This window comes from Carassius carassius, chromosome 45, assembly GCF_963082965.1.
Source record: "Carassius carassius chromosome 45, fCarCar2.1, whole genome shotgun sequence".
Lineage (NCBI taxonomy): Eukaryota > Metazoa > Chordata > Actinopteri > Cypriniformes > Cyprinidae > Carassius > Carassius carassius.
Genome location: NC_081799.1, coordinates 10,616,844 through 10,635,257, shown reverse-complemented (window position 1 = coordinate 10,635,257; position 18,414 = coordinate 10,616,844). Strand labels below are relative to the sequence as shown.

Below are 18,414 nucleotides of genomic sequence, written 5' to 3'. Positions count from 1 at the left end.
CCCGCTACTGATTAAAAACAAAAGTTCAGCAAATGCTTCGCAGCTTCGTGAAGCAGTGTTTCTGTCACTACGACAGCAATGCACAAACACGGACGGATAAGTGGAGTGAGAAGGGTTCAGTTTTAGCCATAATTCCACCCCCTATAATAATAATAATAATAATAATAATAATAATAATAATAATAATAATAATAATAGCTAACGTGTGAACCTATTGAATTTACCGAATGACTGTTCCACTCACAGTGTCTGTCTTCCACTACTCTCTCTCTCTCTCTCTCTCTCTCTCTCTCTCTCTCTCGCGTCCCATCCTATGTCACTAAAATAATCGAGCGGGATATTCTTCTGTTTCACATCTGTCTACAAGCAGACAGTAAATGAGAGCGCGCTTGAACAACGATCCCTCAACATTCGTTTATTTAATATTCAAAACAGACAACCTGAACATCATGCAGGTAAGATAACGGAGATGAATGCAAAGAAAATATTTTAATCTAGGCTATGTTCATAATCCATTATTTGATCTCGAACTAAAAATAAATAAATAAATAAATAAATAAATAAAGTTGTTTTAGGGATCATAGACAGAGCGTTCAGATAAACGATAAACTGATTTTGAAATGTAAAGAACCCGATCTACTGTATTTTTATCTTTCTGTGCCTTTCACTTAGAAGTGTTTAGAAACTTTGATCCAGTCCGCGTGTTCTCAGATATACAGTCCTGTGCGTTCGGGAACGGTTACAGATTTGGAACCATACCATGAATTAATTAATTATGAATTAAATATGCACAGTACATAAAGTTTAGCACACATGATTTAAACTTGGTGCATTGTGCATATTTCATTCTCTCTCTGATTTTTCTACACGCAAATGTTGGTTACATCACAGAGATAAAATTAGTTGAAAGGCCTATTTAACTTTCTGTCTAACATATTCCGTCACACTTTCTAAACATTTCTGAAGGCTGGTTATTCATAAAACAAAGTGGAATCAAAAGTGTGTGTGTGTGTGTGTGTGTGTGTGTGTGTGTGTGTGTGTGTGTGTGTGTGTGTGTGTGAGAGAGAGAGAGAGATTTAAAGTGTCTTGAGAGGAGCCCTAAGCCATTTTCATCTACAAAGTTTGTTGGATGGTGACTTTTATAACCAGTAATCTGATTATTATATAACACTGTGCCTTCTTTAGACTACTTTAGAACAGCCTGTGTCAGGAATTTGATATCATGCCCTTCATGTCCTTTGGCTAACATAACATAAGAGGTTTTGGAGGAAATGGGGAAAAGGGCCAGAAATAAATATTTCAATATCTGTACCAGATTACTAATGGTATTTCAGTTAGTTTCTTAGCCCAGTATACATCAAAATGAGAGGACTGTAAGGGAATTTTGGGAAATGTTATCCACATTTTCTTAGAATATTTTACATCGCATATCCCCACCACACTAGTAATATATTTATAGTTGTATACACAAATACTCTCTTAGCCACTTAAACATGGATAAAAATCTTGTCTTGCCAGACAAGAAAACAATATAGACACAGATGACCTATGACAGCAGCACTTATATAATCATTGGAAAAGGAACAATGTGTTCATATGTCGGTTTCTTGAGTCTGTCAATTTAGAAATGGAAATGAATAGCCCTGATTTAAAGCAAACCCTCCTCTGAAGAATTAATTATCTTAGAACACTCAGTAACCAGTATTTGATGAGTAAGCAGGGATATTTTCTTCTCTTGGTGTGGAATGAGGTGTCAAAATGAGATTCCCAGAGATTGTGTACAGTTTGAAATCATTTTGTACTTTTGTTTTTAAAAATCCAGCTGTACTGCACAAAAAAAATATTTTGGAAAAATGACCATTAGCCAGTTATTTAAAGCAAGTATTATATTGCTGGAATATCAAATGTGACACTTGCATGACATAAGTAGTATACCATTTGCTAATCTTGGCCAACTCAATGGTATCCGTGCATATTTGATCATTATACTTAACAGACAAAGATAGAGGAGGAAGGAAATTGGGTTCTTCTTTGGTTTCTGAAAAACTGAAATGCAGCTTACACTGGTGGGCCTCTGCTTCTGAATTGATGTAATGTTGCCTCTCCACGCTTGCAGACTGATTTAAAATTCAAACACAACATAACTCTAAGTAGTATTTAATAATTCAGTGAACATTCTGTTAAATTCTAAATAGGAAAATGTCTTACTCTCTGGTCTCTGAGAATCTGTCACAAGAAACGCCCAAAGTATACAGCCCAAAGGCAACATCATTGGGCGGGCAGAGAACAAAAAGACTGATTGTCTGTCTCTGTTGGGATTTAGTCTACGAACATTTGCACATTTTCAAAGTGTCAAAAATCAAGTTTTCAGCATTGAGGACCCCAGACCTTAACCATGATTCCAAACTTGCATGTGAATAAATTTTTGGACTAATTTGCTAAACTTTTATTTGTTAAAACAGAAGCCTAATGCAGAGGTTTGCTCCATCCTCAAAACATTAGATGCTGCTTTCAGGGCAGGTAACAGAATTGAAGTTAAATCATTGAGGGAAGGCAGGAACAACCATGTTGCTGGGGTAGAATAAGCCAAGGTCACATATACCCAGAAGATTTAGGAACACCTGGAGAACCAACACCAGATGACCATGTGATTTTTGTCACAACAGCTGAAGTAAAAAGGAGTCTTGAGAGGAGCCCTAAGCCATTTTCATCTACAAAGTTTGTTGGATGGTGACTTTTATAACCAGTAATCTGATTATTATATAACACTGTGCCTTCTTTAGACTACTTTAGAACAGCCTGTGTCAGGAATTTGATATCATGCCCTTCATGTCCTTTGGCTAACATAACATAAGAGGTTTTGGAGGAAATGGGGAAAAGGGCCAGAAATAAATATTTCAATATCTGTACCAGATTACTAATGGTATTTCAGTTAGTTTCTTAGCCCAGTATACATCAAAATGAGAGGACTGTAAGGGAATTTTGGGAAATGTTATCCACATTTTCTTAGAATATTTTACATCGCATATCCCCACCACACTAGTAATATATTTATAGTTGTATACACAAATACTCTCTTAGCCACTTAAACATGGATAAAAATCTTGTCTTGCCAGACAAGAAAACAATATAGACACAGATGACCTATGACAGCAGCACTTATATAATCATTGGAAAAGGAACAATGTGTTCATATGTCGGTTTCTTGAGTCTGTCAATTTAGAAATGGAAATGAATAGCCCTGATTTAAAGCAAACCCTCCTCTGAAGAATTAATTATCTTAGAACACTCAGTAACCAGTATTTGATGAGTAAGCAGGGATATTTTCTTCTCTTGGTGTGGAATGAGGTGTCAAAATGAGATTCCCAGAGATTGTGTACAGTTTGAAATCATTTTGTACTTTTGTTTTTAAAAATCCAGCTGTACTGCACAAAAAAAATATTTTGGAAAAATGACCATTAGCCAGTTATTTAAAGCAAGTATTATATTGCTGGAATATCAAATGTGACACTTGCATGACATAAGTAGTATACCATTTGCTAATCTTGGCCAACTCAATGGTATCCGTGCATATTTGATCATTATACTTAACAGACAAAGATAGAGGAGGAAGGAAATTGGGTTCTTCTTTGGTTTCTGAAAAACTGAAATGCAGCTTACACTGGTGGGCCTCTGCTTCTGAATTGATGTAATGTTGCCTCTCCACGCTTGCAGACTGATTTAAAATTCAAACACAACATAACTCTAAGTAGTATTTAATAATTCAGTGAACATTCTGTTAAATTCTAAATAGGAAAATGTCTTACTCTCTGGTCTCTGAGAATCTGTCACAAGAAACGCCCAAAGTATACAGCCCAAAGGCAACATCATTGGGCGGGCAGAGAACAAAAAGACTGATTGTCTGTCTCTGTTGGGATTTAGTCTACGAACATTTGCACATTTTCAAAGTGTCAAAAATCAAGTTTTCAGCATTGAGGACCCCAGACCTTAACCATGATTCCAAACTTGCATGTGAATAAATTTTTGGACTAATTTGCTAAACTTTTATTTGTTAAAACAGAAGCCTAATGCAGAGGTTTGCTCCATCCTCAAAACATTAGATGCTGCTTTCAGGGCAGGTAACAGAATTGAAGTTAAATCATTGAGGGAAGGCAGGAACAACCATGTTGCTGGGGTAGAATAAGCCAAGGTCACATATACCCAGAAGATTTAGGAACACCTGGAGAACCAACACCAGATGACCATGTGATTTTTGTCACAACAGCTGAAGTAAAAAGGACTCTGAAGAGAGTTAAGGCCACTGACCTAGATCACATCCCCTGCCGGATGCTGAAAGGATGCTCGACCAAGTTGACCGTTGTCCTTACAGACATCTTTAACATCTTACTATGAAAGGGGGGGAAGTTGGGGAAGTAGGGGGGAAGTCATGGCCTAATGGTTAGAGAGTCAGACTTGTAACCCAAAGATTGCGGTTTCGAGGCTCGTACAGGCAGGGAATGAATGTACAGCGTTCTCTCCCACCTTCAATACTATGACTGATGTGCCCTTGAGCAAGGCACTGAATCCCCAACTGCTCTCCGGATGCAAAAATAGCTACCCACTGCTCTGGGTGTGTGTTCATGGTGTGTGTGTGTGCACTTTGGATGGGAGAAATGCAGAGCACTAATTCTGAGTATGGGTCACCATACTTGGCCACATGTCACTTCACTTTACTAGCCCAGTATGTTTCAAAACTGCCACCATTATCCATATGCCAAAGAAATCATCAATAAAAAAACCTGCCTTAACGTCTGCCACTCGGTAGCACCCTTTGAGAAATGCTTTGAGCTGCTGGTCATGACTCACACAAAAACCATCAACCCACCCACATTGGACCACTTACAGTTTGCTTACAGACCCAACTGCTTCACTGTGGATGCCATGTCATATGTCTTCCTGGCCTTCTTACACTTGCAGAATAAAGATTCACTGACTTGAGTTCAGCTTTCAACTCCATTATACCAACACACTCTGCAACTGGATCATGGACATATTTACTGACATATCTCAAGCAGTAGGGGTCTATAAAAATAGATTGCACTCTTTCACTCTAAACACTTGTTCCTCTCAGGGCTGTGTTCTTCTCAGCCACTTAATGTTTATGTTATTACTCAGGGCTGTGTTGCCCAGCATCAGAACAACCACATCATAAAGTTTGCTGGTGACACAACAGTGGCGGGCACACAAAACAACATGACAGTGTACAGAGAGAATGTGAGAGACCTTAAGGTGTTGGTGCAGTGACACAGTCTCTAAACTCACAATAATCCATCTCCACCTACACATCAATAATGAGTATGTTTATATGGAAAACAATATTCATATTTTAATACATTTAAGAAAATTCTCTGATTAAGGCCATGTCCACAGGTACACAGTATTTTTATAAAATCTCCATCCACATGAAAACGCAAATGCATGCAATGATGCACTGTCAAGAGCATGCCAAACCAACAGGTGGCGATATTATCTCAAACTTAACGCCAAATTTGGCCAATCAGAAGCCTGAAAAAGTTTTCAGTAGGCAGAGATAACAGCACATACTCTGACATCACAAGCCAAAATTTTTCTAAAATCTTGACCTTGGCAGGTCTTTTAAAAAAATTTCAGTTTCAGTGACCTGGTGCTGCGTTTGCGCGTGGACAAATGGCCAAACTGCATAAAAAAAGCTGCGGTTTTCAAAATAACCGCGTTCATGTGGACAGGGCATAAGAATCTACCATGTAAATAGAGATTTTTGATTACCTTAATCTGGCTAAAGTCATACTCGAAGTAAACACAAACAAGACATGAAGTATTCCTATTTTAGTCGCATTATTGAAGTGCAGTATAGACATGTAGACACCTTAATCACACTTTTAAGGTCGTGTAGGACTTTTCGACGCAATTTTGTGAAAGGATACACACAAGGCAGTGGTCAACCATTAGACGGCAAACATAAGACCATGGTTTCAACAACGCCATCATCTGTATGCATGTATGTATAGCATGACAAATAATTAATTGCACTTGAAGCTTTCAGTAAATTAAAAATATCAAGCATGAATTGTGTGCGCACAAAAAGACAATGAGTTCATAGGTTCGTTAAGCAAAAGGGAGAAGATTTTAGTCCAACAAGTCACTGAATTTGTCCGCACACTGAATTTATTTTTCAATCAGACCACAAAAGGTTTCTCAGAAATTTAGTTTTTATTTTCCATATTCAAAAGTGACAAAATAGTGTTTGATTTCTGTTCTGTTTTTAAAACACTTTGCACTTTTTCACTTTTGGATATGGAAAATAAAAACTACATTTTTCAGAGACCTTTTTTTGGTCTGATTGAAAAAAAAATTCAGTGTAACGAAGATGAACTATATGTCGATATGGCGTCGCATGGGGATGTAATGACGTGTGCAATTAATCGATTTATGTATTATGTAAAATGGGAACATGAAAAGAACATTCTAAAAGCAATTAAACACCTAAATCATAATATTGTCTAATTTAGAATAAGGTAAAAAATTAGATTAATGATGTCAATGTAAATGTAGTCAGTAATGGTGAACTTGGTTGGGCGCCATTTCTCTAGAATCCTTTCAGATAGTGTTGCTCTGAAGTCTACTTAGCTAGTGTCACACTATAATCTGTTCAGGTAGTGCTGATCTAGAAGCATTTCAGATAGTGTTGCTTTGAAGTCTACTCAACTAGTGTCACTCTATAATCTGTTCAGATAGTGCTGCTCTAGAATAATTTCAGATAGTGTTGCTCTGAAGTCTGCTCACCTTGTGTCACGATAATCTGTTCAGATAGTGTTGCTCTAGAATCATTTCAGATAGTGTTGCTCTAGAATCATTTTAGATAGTGTTGCTCTAGAATCATTTCAGATAGTGTTGCTCTGAAGTCTGCTCACCTAGTGTCAGTTATTAATCTGCTCAGATGGGGCTGTTCTAGAATAATTACAGATAGTGTTCTCAAGTCTACTCAGCTAGTGTCGCTCTAGAATAATTTCAGATAAGTATTGCTCTCAAGTCTACTCAGCTAGTGTTGCTCAATAATCTGTTCAGATAGTGTTGCTCTAGAATAATTTCAGATAAGTATTGCTCTCAAGTCTACTCAGCTAGTGTTGCTCAATAATCTGTTCAGATAGTGTTGCTCTAGAATAATTTCAGATAAGTATTGCTCTCAAGTCTACTCAGCTAGTGTCGCTCAATAATCTGTTCAGATAGTGTTGCTCTAGAATAATTTCAGATAAGTATTGCTCTCAAGTCTACTCAGCTAGTGCTGCTCAATAATCTGTTCAGATAGTGCTGCTCTAGAATCATTTCAGATAGTGTTGCTCTAGAATCATTTCAGATAGTGTTGCTCTGAAGTCTGCTCAGCTAATGTCACTCTTTAATCTGCTCAGATAGTGCTGCTCTATAATATTTTCAGTTAGCCCTGATTTGAAGTCTGCTCAGCTAGTGCCGCTCTATTATCAGTTCGGATAATGCTGCTCTAGAATAATTTTGGTTAGCACTGATCTGAAGTCTGTTCAGCTAGTGTCACTCAACTTGTGCTGGTTCTCAAGCCTGCTCAAGTAGTACTAGACTTGTTTCTACTCAGGTACCACTTTGACCACTGTGTATGAAATGTGCTATATAAATAATCCTGTCTTTCCATGGTCAGGTGCTCTAGTGTGATTTCTTGTTTAGTCATATTGCTGTGTACTCACTCAATCCAAAAGCAGTTGATGTATTGAAAGTTTACTCGGGTGGGGGGTCAAGACAAAGATTATGAAGTTGTTGCAAGAACGTTAACAATAAATCTGCAACATTTATAAGCTAGAATCACCATTATTCTCACCAAATCCACTTGTATATCATGCTGCTCCGTTTTCTCTTCTTCCAGTGCAGTGCCACTGACGCAGCTACCCTGGTGTTCCTGTGGGGAAATCAAGGACTGTTTGTGTTGAAGGTGCCATATGTGGTTGGTTGGGACAGGTTGAGTAGGCACTGTGGTCAAGCAAGAGATTAATTGGAGCCTGCTATGTTGACATTGCTTAGCATACAAGATACACTCGGCTGACTTACTATAGTCATGTCAATAATGCAGCAGGTGCCAAGGTCTGTAGGTTATATTGTGACAGTCCAGCACAAATACACAAATGCCCACATGATACTGAGCATTGCTATCAACCAAATCACGCTAAAACACAACAAAAATACAGTGAGAAAAGAAACAGTCATGCCCTCTGCAATTAATTTGCTAGCGTGATTATGTAACACTCCCCACTGCTTGTCAGGGCAGATGTGTAGTGGAGCAAATTAGTGCTTGTAGATATTTACAACTCTTAAGTGCTTAAATTCTGTGTATTTTTGGAGAATTAGTTCTTTCAGTGAGTAATACAAATTCTCTTTCATGGCAATATTTAACACTTGCCGTCCCTCAAAAATTATGCTGGCCCCTGATGTTTTATTGATGCTGTTTTTAAGGAGGTTGAATAATTTAGCGATGCTCTGAATGTTCAGAGCAAAGCTTACTGTCTTTTCATATTCAAATAAGAACAAGAAAAAAGCGAAGGCTCTCACAGGATTCCTCACACCATTCAAGATGAACAATACTTCGCACACGCAAGCGAATTCTCACAAATGTGTGCATTTCCATGAGGACAAGCACATTTTTGAAGACACGTTTAATATTTTTCTTTAAACCTGCAATTCCATAGACAATTTCCTCACCCTTACTTTTATATTTATTCTCTGTATCACTTTCAACATGTCTCTTACTCATCTTTGATGTGTTTGTCATTTCTGTTGCTGATGGTGGAACTGTCTGTGGGTGGCTGGGGAGCGTGGTAACAACGCCATCAGTTTAACCAATTAAAAATTAACTACAGGGGTAAAATCCCATCCTGATGTGATAATGAAAGTTGTAGGAATCTGGTTCATAATTTGATTCATGGTAAATCATAGGTTTTATCAGAATCATCAGCTTCTCCTTAATTTGATATGTATCTACATGTTCTAATAAACTAAAAATAACTAATCTGAGAAGACAGTGATGGTTTTAATAGCAGCACATTTTCTGTGCGACCACCTTGACTTGCTTTTAAGATCTAGGCTCTTTTAATGTGTTTTCTCATTGTCTTTGTCCTCCAGGCAGATAGACAGAAGGGCGTCGATGGAGGTCTGCTGCCTGATGCCAACGGTCGGGATGGAGACCCCAGCGGGCAGAAGGAGAGCGACGGGAAGTGGCAGAAGCCTCGGATCTCCCGCAAGTCCCTCATGAAATGCTGTCTGGTCAAATGGATCATCGCCAGTGCGGCGCCCCAAGGCTCAAGTAAAAACCCAGAAAACGTTTCGAACGCTATGTGTTAGCCATGATCCAGATGGAGGAGTGGAGGGAACAAATTAGAGAGGAGAGGTTTAAATAGCATTCATAAAACTGTATACAGGCCTTTTAGAAATATACGGTATGGTACTTGCTTCTGCTATAATTTTTTTAACTGACATGACCACAGGTAAAATGGCTTTGTGGTTCCATTTATGTGCACTGAGCTCATATATAATATTATTCAAATCAAGAAATGACTTGAAAGTAGCATATGCTCCACTCCAGGTTTTCCATTTTACGCTTCCTATTCAGTTGTGAACAAAATGCCGCTCCAAGCAACCCTGAAATGTGAAAAAACACACTCCTTGCATCATTCAAAATCACACAATTCCACGCTAGCTTCTGGTTGTGCTGTTAACACAAGCAAGCGATACAAACCGTGAAATGTCCCCCAGCTGTTTTATTCTATATCAGCAGTCTTGAACCAGTCGTATTACATTAAATACACTCACTGGCCACTTTATTAGGTACACCTTGCTAGTGCCAGGTGGGACCCCCTTGCCTTCAGAACTGTCTTAATTCTTCATGGCATAGATTCAACAAGGTGTTGGAAACATTCCTCTGAGATTTTGGTCCATATTGACATGATAGCTGATAACTCAGATTTTGCTGCACATCCATGATGTGAATCTCCCATTCCACCACATCCCAAAGCTGCTACTGGATTGAGATTTGAGTAAAGTGAACTCATTGTCATGTTCAAGAAACCAGTCTGAGATGATTTAAGCTTTGTGACATGGTGCATTATCCTGCTGGAAGTAGCCATCAGATGATGGGTACACTGTAGTCATAAAGGGATGGACATGGTCAGCAACAGTACTCATGTAGGCTGTGGCATTTAAACAATGCTCAATTGGCACTAAGGGGCCCATAGTGTGCCAAGAAAACATCCCCCACACCATTACACCACCAGCAGCAGCCTGAACCACTGAGACAGGGTAGTTCTTTTCACCAAATTCTGACCATACTATCTGAATGTCGCAGCAGAAATCATGACTCATCAGACCAGGTATGTTTTTCCAGTCTTCTATTGTCCAGTTTTGGTGAGCCTGTGCGAATTGTAGCCTCCGTTTCCTGTTCTTAGCTGACAGGAGCATCACCCGGTGTGGTCTTCTGCTTCTGTAGCCCATCTGCTTCAGGGTTCAACGTGTTTTGTGTTCAGAGATGGTATTCTGCATACCTTGGTTGTAACGAGTGGTGATTTGAGTTACTGTTGTCTTTCTACCATCTCTAGCCATACTGCCCATTCTCCTCTGACCTCTGACATCAACAAGGCATTTTCGTCCACACAACTACCGCTCACTGGATATTTTCTCTTTTTCGGACCATTCTCTGTAAACCCTAAAGATGGTTATGTGTGAAAATCCCAGTAGATCAGCAGTTTTTGAAATACTCAGATCAGCCCGTCTGGCACCAACAACCATTCCACATTCAAAGTCACTTAAATCCCCTTTCTTCTCCATTCTGATGCTCGGTTTAACTTCAGCAAGTCGTCTTCACCACATCTAGATGCCTAAATGCATTGAGTTGCTGCCATGTGATTGGCTGATTAGCAATTTGAGTTACCAAGCAATTAAACATGTAAACCTAATAAAGTGGCCAGAGAGTGTATACAGTAAACTGTTTATGAATTCGATTGGTTTAGCAGCATTCCAAGAGCGCTGATATAAGAGTATAACACGGTTTTGCACTAGTCTTTTATTTATTTAGTTTGTTTAAAAAATACTGTTATTAGTGGTGGGGATTTTTTTAAGTCATGCAATGATTTCAATGATTGACAAAATGTTATAAAACTTGCACACATTATGCATTATTTTGTTTTCTTTTCTGAAAATAAATATCATTACATTAATCACAAGTAATTCCATTTATATTAGTATTCATTTTATAGTTTTAATAAATTCAATGCAGAAACTGTTTCTGTTTCAGTATATTTTAAAATGTAGTTCATGGCAAAGCAAAATGTTCAGCATATCCTGGTCTTGTGTCACATGATCCTTCAGAAATCATTCTAATATATTGGTTTGCTACTTTTTTATTTCATTTACTATTTTTATCAATTTTTAAAAATGGAGTAATATTTTTGTGGAAACCTTGATGCATTTTTTAAAGATGAACAGTTCTGAAAAACAGCATTTATTTGAAATAAAAAATCTGTCGTAACATTATAAACGTCTTTATTGTGTTTTTTATTTATTTAATGCATGCTTGCTGAATAAAAGCTTTAATTTCTTAAAAAAAAAAATTTTTTTTGAACATAAGTATGTAATATAACCTACAACTATATATACCACATTTTGTACTATCTAACATACTGCTTCTGTTCAGCATCACTGCTTTACTAGACACTCTGATGTCAAGTTTTCCTCTTCTTACAGCATTGTTCTTTCACTCCTCAGCTATTTTTGCTTTCAGTCCTATTTCACTGCTCCTCCCCTTCTGCCCTTCTCCCAATTATATTCCAGTGTTGTAGTTAATTATCTTTCTGTAACAAAAAATATGTTTTAGTCCATGTTATATGCAGTGCTTGTGCTGTATTAAATATGTAACCTGTGTTAAACTGCTCAGGGAGTGTGTGAGCTGCAACATCCATGGTAAATAATTGCCAAAGCACCTCTGTACATGTGTGTAGACAGTAGCGTCTGTGTCTGTGTGTGTGTGTGTGTGTGTGTGTGTGTGTGTGTGTGTGTGTGTGTGTGTGTGTGTGTGTGTGTGTGTGTGTGTGTGTGTGTGTGTGTGTCATACATCTGCAGGGCTGAGACCCCAGTTCACTTTTATCCCTTCAGTCCAATAGCATTTCTTGTAGCCTGTTACAGTGTCATCTAGTTTCTTTTTCTATGTTCAAACAAGCCTTGGGCCCCTGCCTGGTCACTTTGCCAAAAAATCATCAGATGTCTTTATGTGCTTTTAAAATAGGCAAATTTAAATTAGGACAGTTACATTTCTTGTTGATTTTTTAGAGGCTCCCTGGACCAGTGACCAAAATAGCATACTGCTGAATCAGGTGCAACATATGATACTGTTTCACCTCTTGAAACAAACCATCTGGGACTCCAGACAGCCTCAGAAAGAACTGTGACTGGAGGTTGTTAAAATCAGGTTGTTTTCAAATTACTTTCTCATTACTTAAGCCTCTAAATGCTTTTTTAAATGCTTTTTGTGAGCCCAGCATTTAGGACGGCACAAGATTACGAGTAGTGAGGAGCTCGGCTTCTTATTTGATGTAATCCACTAAATCCAATCAATTAAATAAGCACAAATATTTTCCATTTAAATACTATGACATGGATAATTAAAAATCAACTTAATTTAATTAGCGGTTGAACCTAGAGGCTACGTGTTCAGGTTACACTAATACTACATCATTTGAACTATTCATTCTGATTGGTTAGTTTTTACTCAAGAAAGGCATACTCTGTACCACTAAGAAGATCACTACCTGATTATTAGAAACATAAGAGAGTTTGTTTGAAGAATGCAAAGACATGAAGTTGAGATAGCAGAGGTGGCAGAAATTCAGAATAGATCAGTGGAAGAAACCAGGACAGACTCCCAAGCAGTCAAAGTCCAGCTGAACTCCCTCTGTACTTTGTAGTGTGAGCCCAACAGATGGCAGTGTGCCTTTGAAGACGGCAAATATGGAGAGCTTTCAGGAATACAGTTACCTTAGGCTGTGGGTGTAGAGAAATGCCAAATAAACTAGTGTAACGTATTTTGTAACAAGTAAAAATTCAACAGCTTTGGATGATCATGTCAGGAGTTGAACAAAATTATTAAATGTCATATACCCTACCAGGTTTGTTTTCAATAGAATAATTTTATTTATTTATTTATGTATAATGTTACAAAAGATTTCTGTTTCTAATGAATGTCGTTCTTTTCAACTTTCTATTCATCAGTAAATCCTTGCGGAGGGTGTGTCACAGTTTCCACAAAAATATTAACATTGATAACAAAAAGAAATGTTCCAGGAGCATCAAATCAGAATCTGATTTCTGAGGATCATGTAACACTGAAAACTGGAGTAATGATGCTGAAAATCCAGCTTTGCATAACACATATTGCATTTCAAAATGTATTCATACAGAAAATGGTTATTATAAATTGTAATTTCACAATAATACTTTATATTTCACAATATTGTTGACATACTGAAAAACAATAACTGTGTATGTGCCTTATATTTCTAATATTTCAAGTTTCCTAGTTATCCCTCAGCAGTGAGACTTGTGTAGGTGCAACAGTCCATGATGTAATATGCTGACATTTTTTCTTGAACGTAGGAAATGTGATTTATTAATGCAATATGGCTTGACAGCCACAGAGAAATGTTGACAATAATTATCGGATAACTGTAGAATTCATGAAGTAATCTCACTGTTCCTGTTGAGATGGTTTTCCTTATTATCTACTATCCGATTCTGTACTGCTTTGGTTTTATCCAAATCAAATTAATGTAGTTCTCACATTTACATTTCACCTAAATCCTGGCTTACTTTTCAGTGTGTGTAAATAATTACAAGCAAAGTAAGAGTCCAAGACATCTATTAGCAATCCCTCATGTTTGATGTATCATATTCATAGACTATAATGCTGTTTCAGCAACAAGGCCATTAAATTAAGAGCTGCGCTGAGTTTTAATCACTTATATGGAGATACTCTCCTGAGATAATAGTCACCCTCATGCTTACTATAAAGTCTGTAATGCATCACCTATAAAAAGCATGCACAGCAGTATTTAAATTACATAAAATGAACCCTTCATGGTTGAACGTTATACTACCTTTCAAACTTTTTGGGTGTCAGTATTTATTTCTATGTATCACAATTTCCACAAAAAGTAGTAAGCAGCGCAACTATAATATAAAATGTGCCAAATCAGCATATTAGAATGATTTCTGAAGGATCATGTGACAATGAAGATTAAAATATATTAATATTTTACAATATCACTGTTTTTGGTTTATTTTTGTTCAAATGAATGCAGCTTTGAGCATAAGAGACTTTTTAAAACCACAAAACTTAGTCTGAAATTTAGCCTGCTTTTAGTGTCACACAACTGATAGCTTTCCTCCTTGTGCTTATCTTGCATAAATGTCAAAGAATTCTTGTTTGCTTTGTAACTTCATGCAGACAGAGATTTAAGAGGAAGTTCAGAGAGTTTTAAAGTTAGTTTCTGGCAGGCCCCAATGTCCACATCCTCTCCTAGTGTATTGATTTCCCCCCGACTCTCTGATGCCTGTGCCCGGTTTAAACTCATGCATTAATAAATGCAAACTCATCAGCAGTCATCTTTCCTCTCCCACACTCAGGCCTTTGATGGGTAAAGTTTTTCATGTTATCAGTGATTAGTATATCTTCCTTCAAAATTCTGATGCACTGTTCTCATTTAAATATAAACCAGGGCTTCCAGTTGATTTAAATGAATTGCATTATATGATGATTAATTCATTGATTTACTCAAAAATCATAGGGGCTTTAGAGACCAAAATACTGTTGTTTTTTTCATATAGTGGGTTTTTGCATCTCACGGCATATGTCTCTTTTTTAAGAAGCTGCATCAACTTCACAGCATTCAGAGTTCACTCTGCTCCTCAGTTTAAATGGGCACAAAGCTTTTGGTTTCATGTATCTAGACAGCTGATGAGAAAAGAGAGCAGGAAAGCATAGTTAAGATTTGCACATTATTTTTACATACGGAAGAGCCATAAAATAGTCATAATGTCCTTCCACTAATGCATCAACACTTAAGAGCATGTTTGTTAGTGAAGCAGACCTACAGTAGGCAGTAATGTCATGATTCTTTATGGATGTTTTAATACGTATTGTACAGTAGATGCTGAGGATAGACATTATTAGGCAAGTTTAATTTTAGATGGTCTAGCCAGTTCACCAATAGTCTGATGATTGTGACGTACAGTGTCATATTTAATGATTGGAATATATTTTACTTAATTTTTTGTTTGTTTGTTTTTTCACATTTTTATTTTATTTAATTACTTACCATATTTGATTTATCTATTTTACATTTTTTTACTTTCTATTAAGTTTTTAAATAGATGTATTTTTATTTTTATGCATTAAAGTAGTTTATTTTTGAAACGGTACTGTTTACTTTCTATAAATGTAATACTTTTTTTATATTTTCGATATTTTATTTGCTTTATATTTCACTTTAGATGTCTCAACTTCATAACAACTTTATTTAAGCCATGTACTTGACTCTGAATATTGATTCTGTGGTCAGATATTCTGGTTTAATGACAACTAAATGGTTGTCTTGGTTTCTTACTAAAATTGCTTCAGGCAAGTTTTCCTATGTATTTGTACTAGCATCATGTATCTCATATTACTGCATGGTCTTTTTCTTCTAACATAATAAAATAAGTTTAACTGAAATCAATATTTCATATCCCTTTATCACATTTCATTTATTTATCTGGCAAGTAGCCATGTAATAAGTAGGATAATATACAGTAAGCTTGTCATTATAATGAAAGAAACCCCTTTTAGACTCCTTTTACAGAGATCCAAGACCCCTCTTGTACTGTATGTCCAGCTATATTAATAAAGTCTGTAGTTTTGTATCATGTGTGTAAATGAATGATGCACCAGTTCAACCGCATCTAAACATACATTATGGCTGGCTCATCATTGTGCATTATTGTTAAAGAGATGGAGAGGGAAGAGGGAGTGTCTGAGTCAGGACATCAGACTCTTTCGGTGCTCTATAAGGAATATATAGGCTGAGGAGGACCACGACGCACCAGTCTGTGGAGACCAAAGCTGAAGGAGCTTTCCATATGCTTGATGTTGTCATAGAGATACATGGATAAGGATGTGAAGGAACTCTGAAGACTTTATCAAACTTGTTGCTGCTGAAGCATTGATGAGATGAGTTGCTTTTCCTAAAACTGTCCATTTGAAGTCTAGCATGACCTCTTGACCTTTGTACGTTTTCTTTAAGGGATCGTATAGCTTATTAGAGCTTGTTGCAATGGCTATTCAGGGCATGGAGCTGTTTGCAGTTGCTGTAGTGATTCTTCTGTTTATAATGGTGCTCAAACAGTTTGGCATGACGGAGCCGCTGTCGCTGGATGGTAAGAACCACCGTATGGTTTTGATGTTGGCCCTAGTTTACTGTTAAAAGGGTAAATGTGTAGTAGGAGCTGGTTATACCTGATCACAAAAGTTGCATTAATACTCAAAATACAGTAATAATGTGGGATGTTATTACAATTTTAAATAATTGTATGGTATTTGAATACATCTTTAAAAATATTATTTATTTCTGTGATTTTTAGCATCATTTCTCCAGTCTTCGGTGTCACGTGATCGTTCAGAAATGATGCCAATATGCTGATTTCCCTTCATTTTTATAACCTTAATATTTTTAGGATTCTTTGATGAATAGAAAGATCAGAAGAATAGCATTTTCTGAAATGGAGGTGGATGACATGCAGTTGTTGTACAATCCAACTAATGTGTTGTTTTTCCATTGCTTCCTCTAAATTCCTCTCTTATTTCTATATTCTCTAAATTCCATCCCTTTTTATGTTCTTGTATGCCTCATAGATGGTGAGTAAATGTCAAATAGATCAGTGCTTCTCAGCTGGTGGGTTGCCAGGTATTATTAACGTTGTTGGAAGAAAAACAATGCTAAATGCAAACAAACAAACTTATTTCAGCAAATTCGTTTGTCATTTGATAGAAGCCAAATTATGCAGATTCCAGAATTACATAAGATTGCGTTACATGACCCAGTTCTCAGGAACCATGAACAAAATTACTGAAAGTAAAAGAAAACATAACAATAAATACAGGTAAATAACGCAACTACTGTTATTTGTGTTCAACAAAGGGGAAAATAATTTTCTTATTCAGCTTGTGTCATGTTGTTTGGGCCTGTGCTGTTTAAATGGACTTTGTCAAACAGATGTGTGCTTAATTGTATTGAATGTGCACTCATAGTGTACTTCAGATCTTAAAAATATACTTTGAAAAACTGCTTGCACGTAACATAATATTAATAAAATAAAAGTATAATTTAGTTTACTACAAATGCTTGTCAGTACATTCAGCAGTACATTTCTAAAACAATAGAAGTAATTATGAAATGTATTTTCCTACTCGGTTGCGTCAAAAAGCATTAAAAATTTAAGTCAATTGCATTTGCATTAACATCTAACATGCAATTAAACGTCCAAAAGCATTACATTCAAGTAAGTGTAGTTCTTTTTTACAAGGGTGACAGATTTCAATGTTTCGTTTTAAGGACATTTTTGAATTTTAACCAATTTTGGTGCTTGATGTGGGGTCACCACTTGACGTCCAATTAAAATTCTGCGCCCTGAAGCGAAACAGGTTGAGAATCACTGATATCGATCTGTCCTGGTATACTGTTCCAGCCCATCTGTCTCCCCAACAGCTGTTCTCCTGTGGTTTATTCAGTGTCTATTTTTGTCTTCCTCTTTCACCCCAAATATGTGGCTGTCCTTTCACCTGCACTCCTTGCTTTATCTGTTTCCTTCTTTACTGTCCTGTCCTTAGCGCAGCACAACTGATGTCAGTCACTCTCCTCTCCTCTCCTCTCCTCTCCTCTCCTCTCCTCTCCTCTCCTCTGGTTAACTCCTTTCCTCACCTCTCCTCTCCTCTCCTCTCCTCTCCACTCCACATCTCTCCTCTCCACACCTCTCCTCATTTCTCCTCTCCTCTCCACATCTCTCCTCTTCTCTCCACTCCTCTCCTCTCCTCTCCACATCTCTCCTCTCCACTCCTCTCCTCATTTCTCCTCTCCTCTCCTCATCTCTCCTCTCCTCATCCCTACTCACCTCATCTCTCCTCTCCTCCCCTCATCTCTCCTCTCCTCTCCTCTCCTCTCCTCTCCTGTCATCTCTCCTCTCCTCTCCTCTCCTGTCATCTCTCCTCTCCTCATCTCTCCTCTCCTCTCCTCTCCACTCCTCATCTCTCCACTCCTCTCCTCTCCTCATCTCTCCTCTCCTCATCTCTCCTCTCCTCCCCTC

General features: G+C 37.4%; 1 protein-coding gene across 4 annotated transcripts in view; it reads left to right on the top strand.

The window, feature by feature from the left end:
- The first annotated feature begins 311 nt into the window (after window positions 1-311).
- Window positions 312-18,414, top strand: part of LOC132127875 (calsenilin) — a 25,137-nt gene continuing 7,034 nt past the window's right edge. The window contains exons 1-3 of one of the 4 annotated variants that reach the window (XM_059540078.1): window positions 7,189-7,704; window positions 7,761-7,998; window positions 9,157-9,337. In XM_059540078.1, coding sequence (XP_059396061.1) covers window positions 9,283-9,337 — 55 coding nt within the window. In that variant the 5' untranslated portion in view covers window positions 7,189-7,704; window positions 7,761-7,998; window positions 9,157-9,282. Of the gene's footprint in view, window positions 456-7,184; window positions 7,705-7,760; window positions 9,338-15,480; window positions 16,492-18,414 lie in introns of those variants that run through there. The other 3 variants (XM_059540075.1, XM_059540077.1, XM_059540079.1) reach the window with 3 other exon arrangements.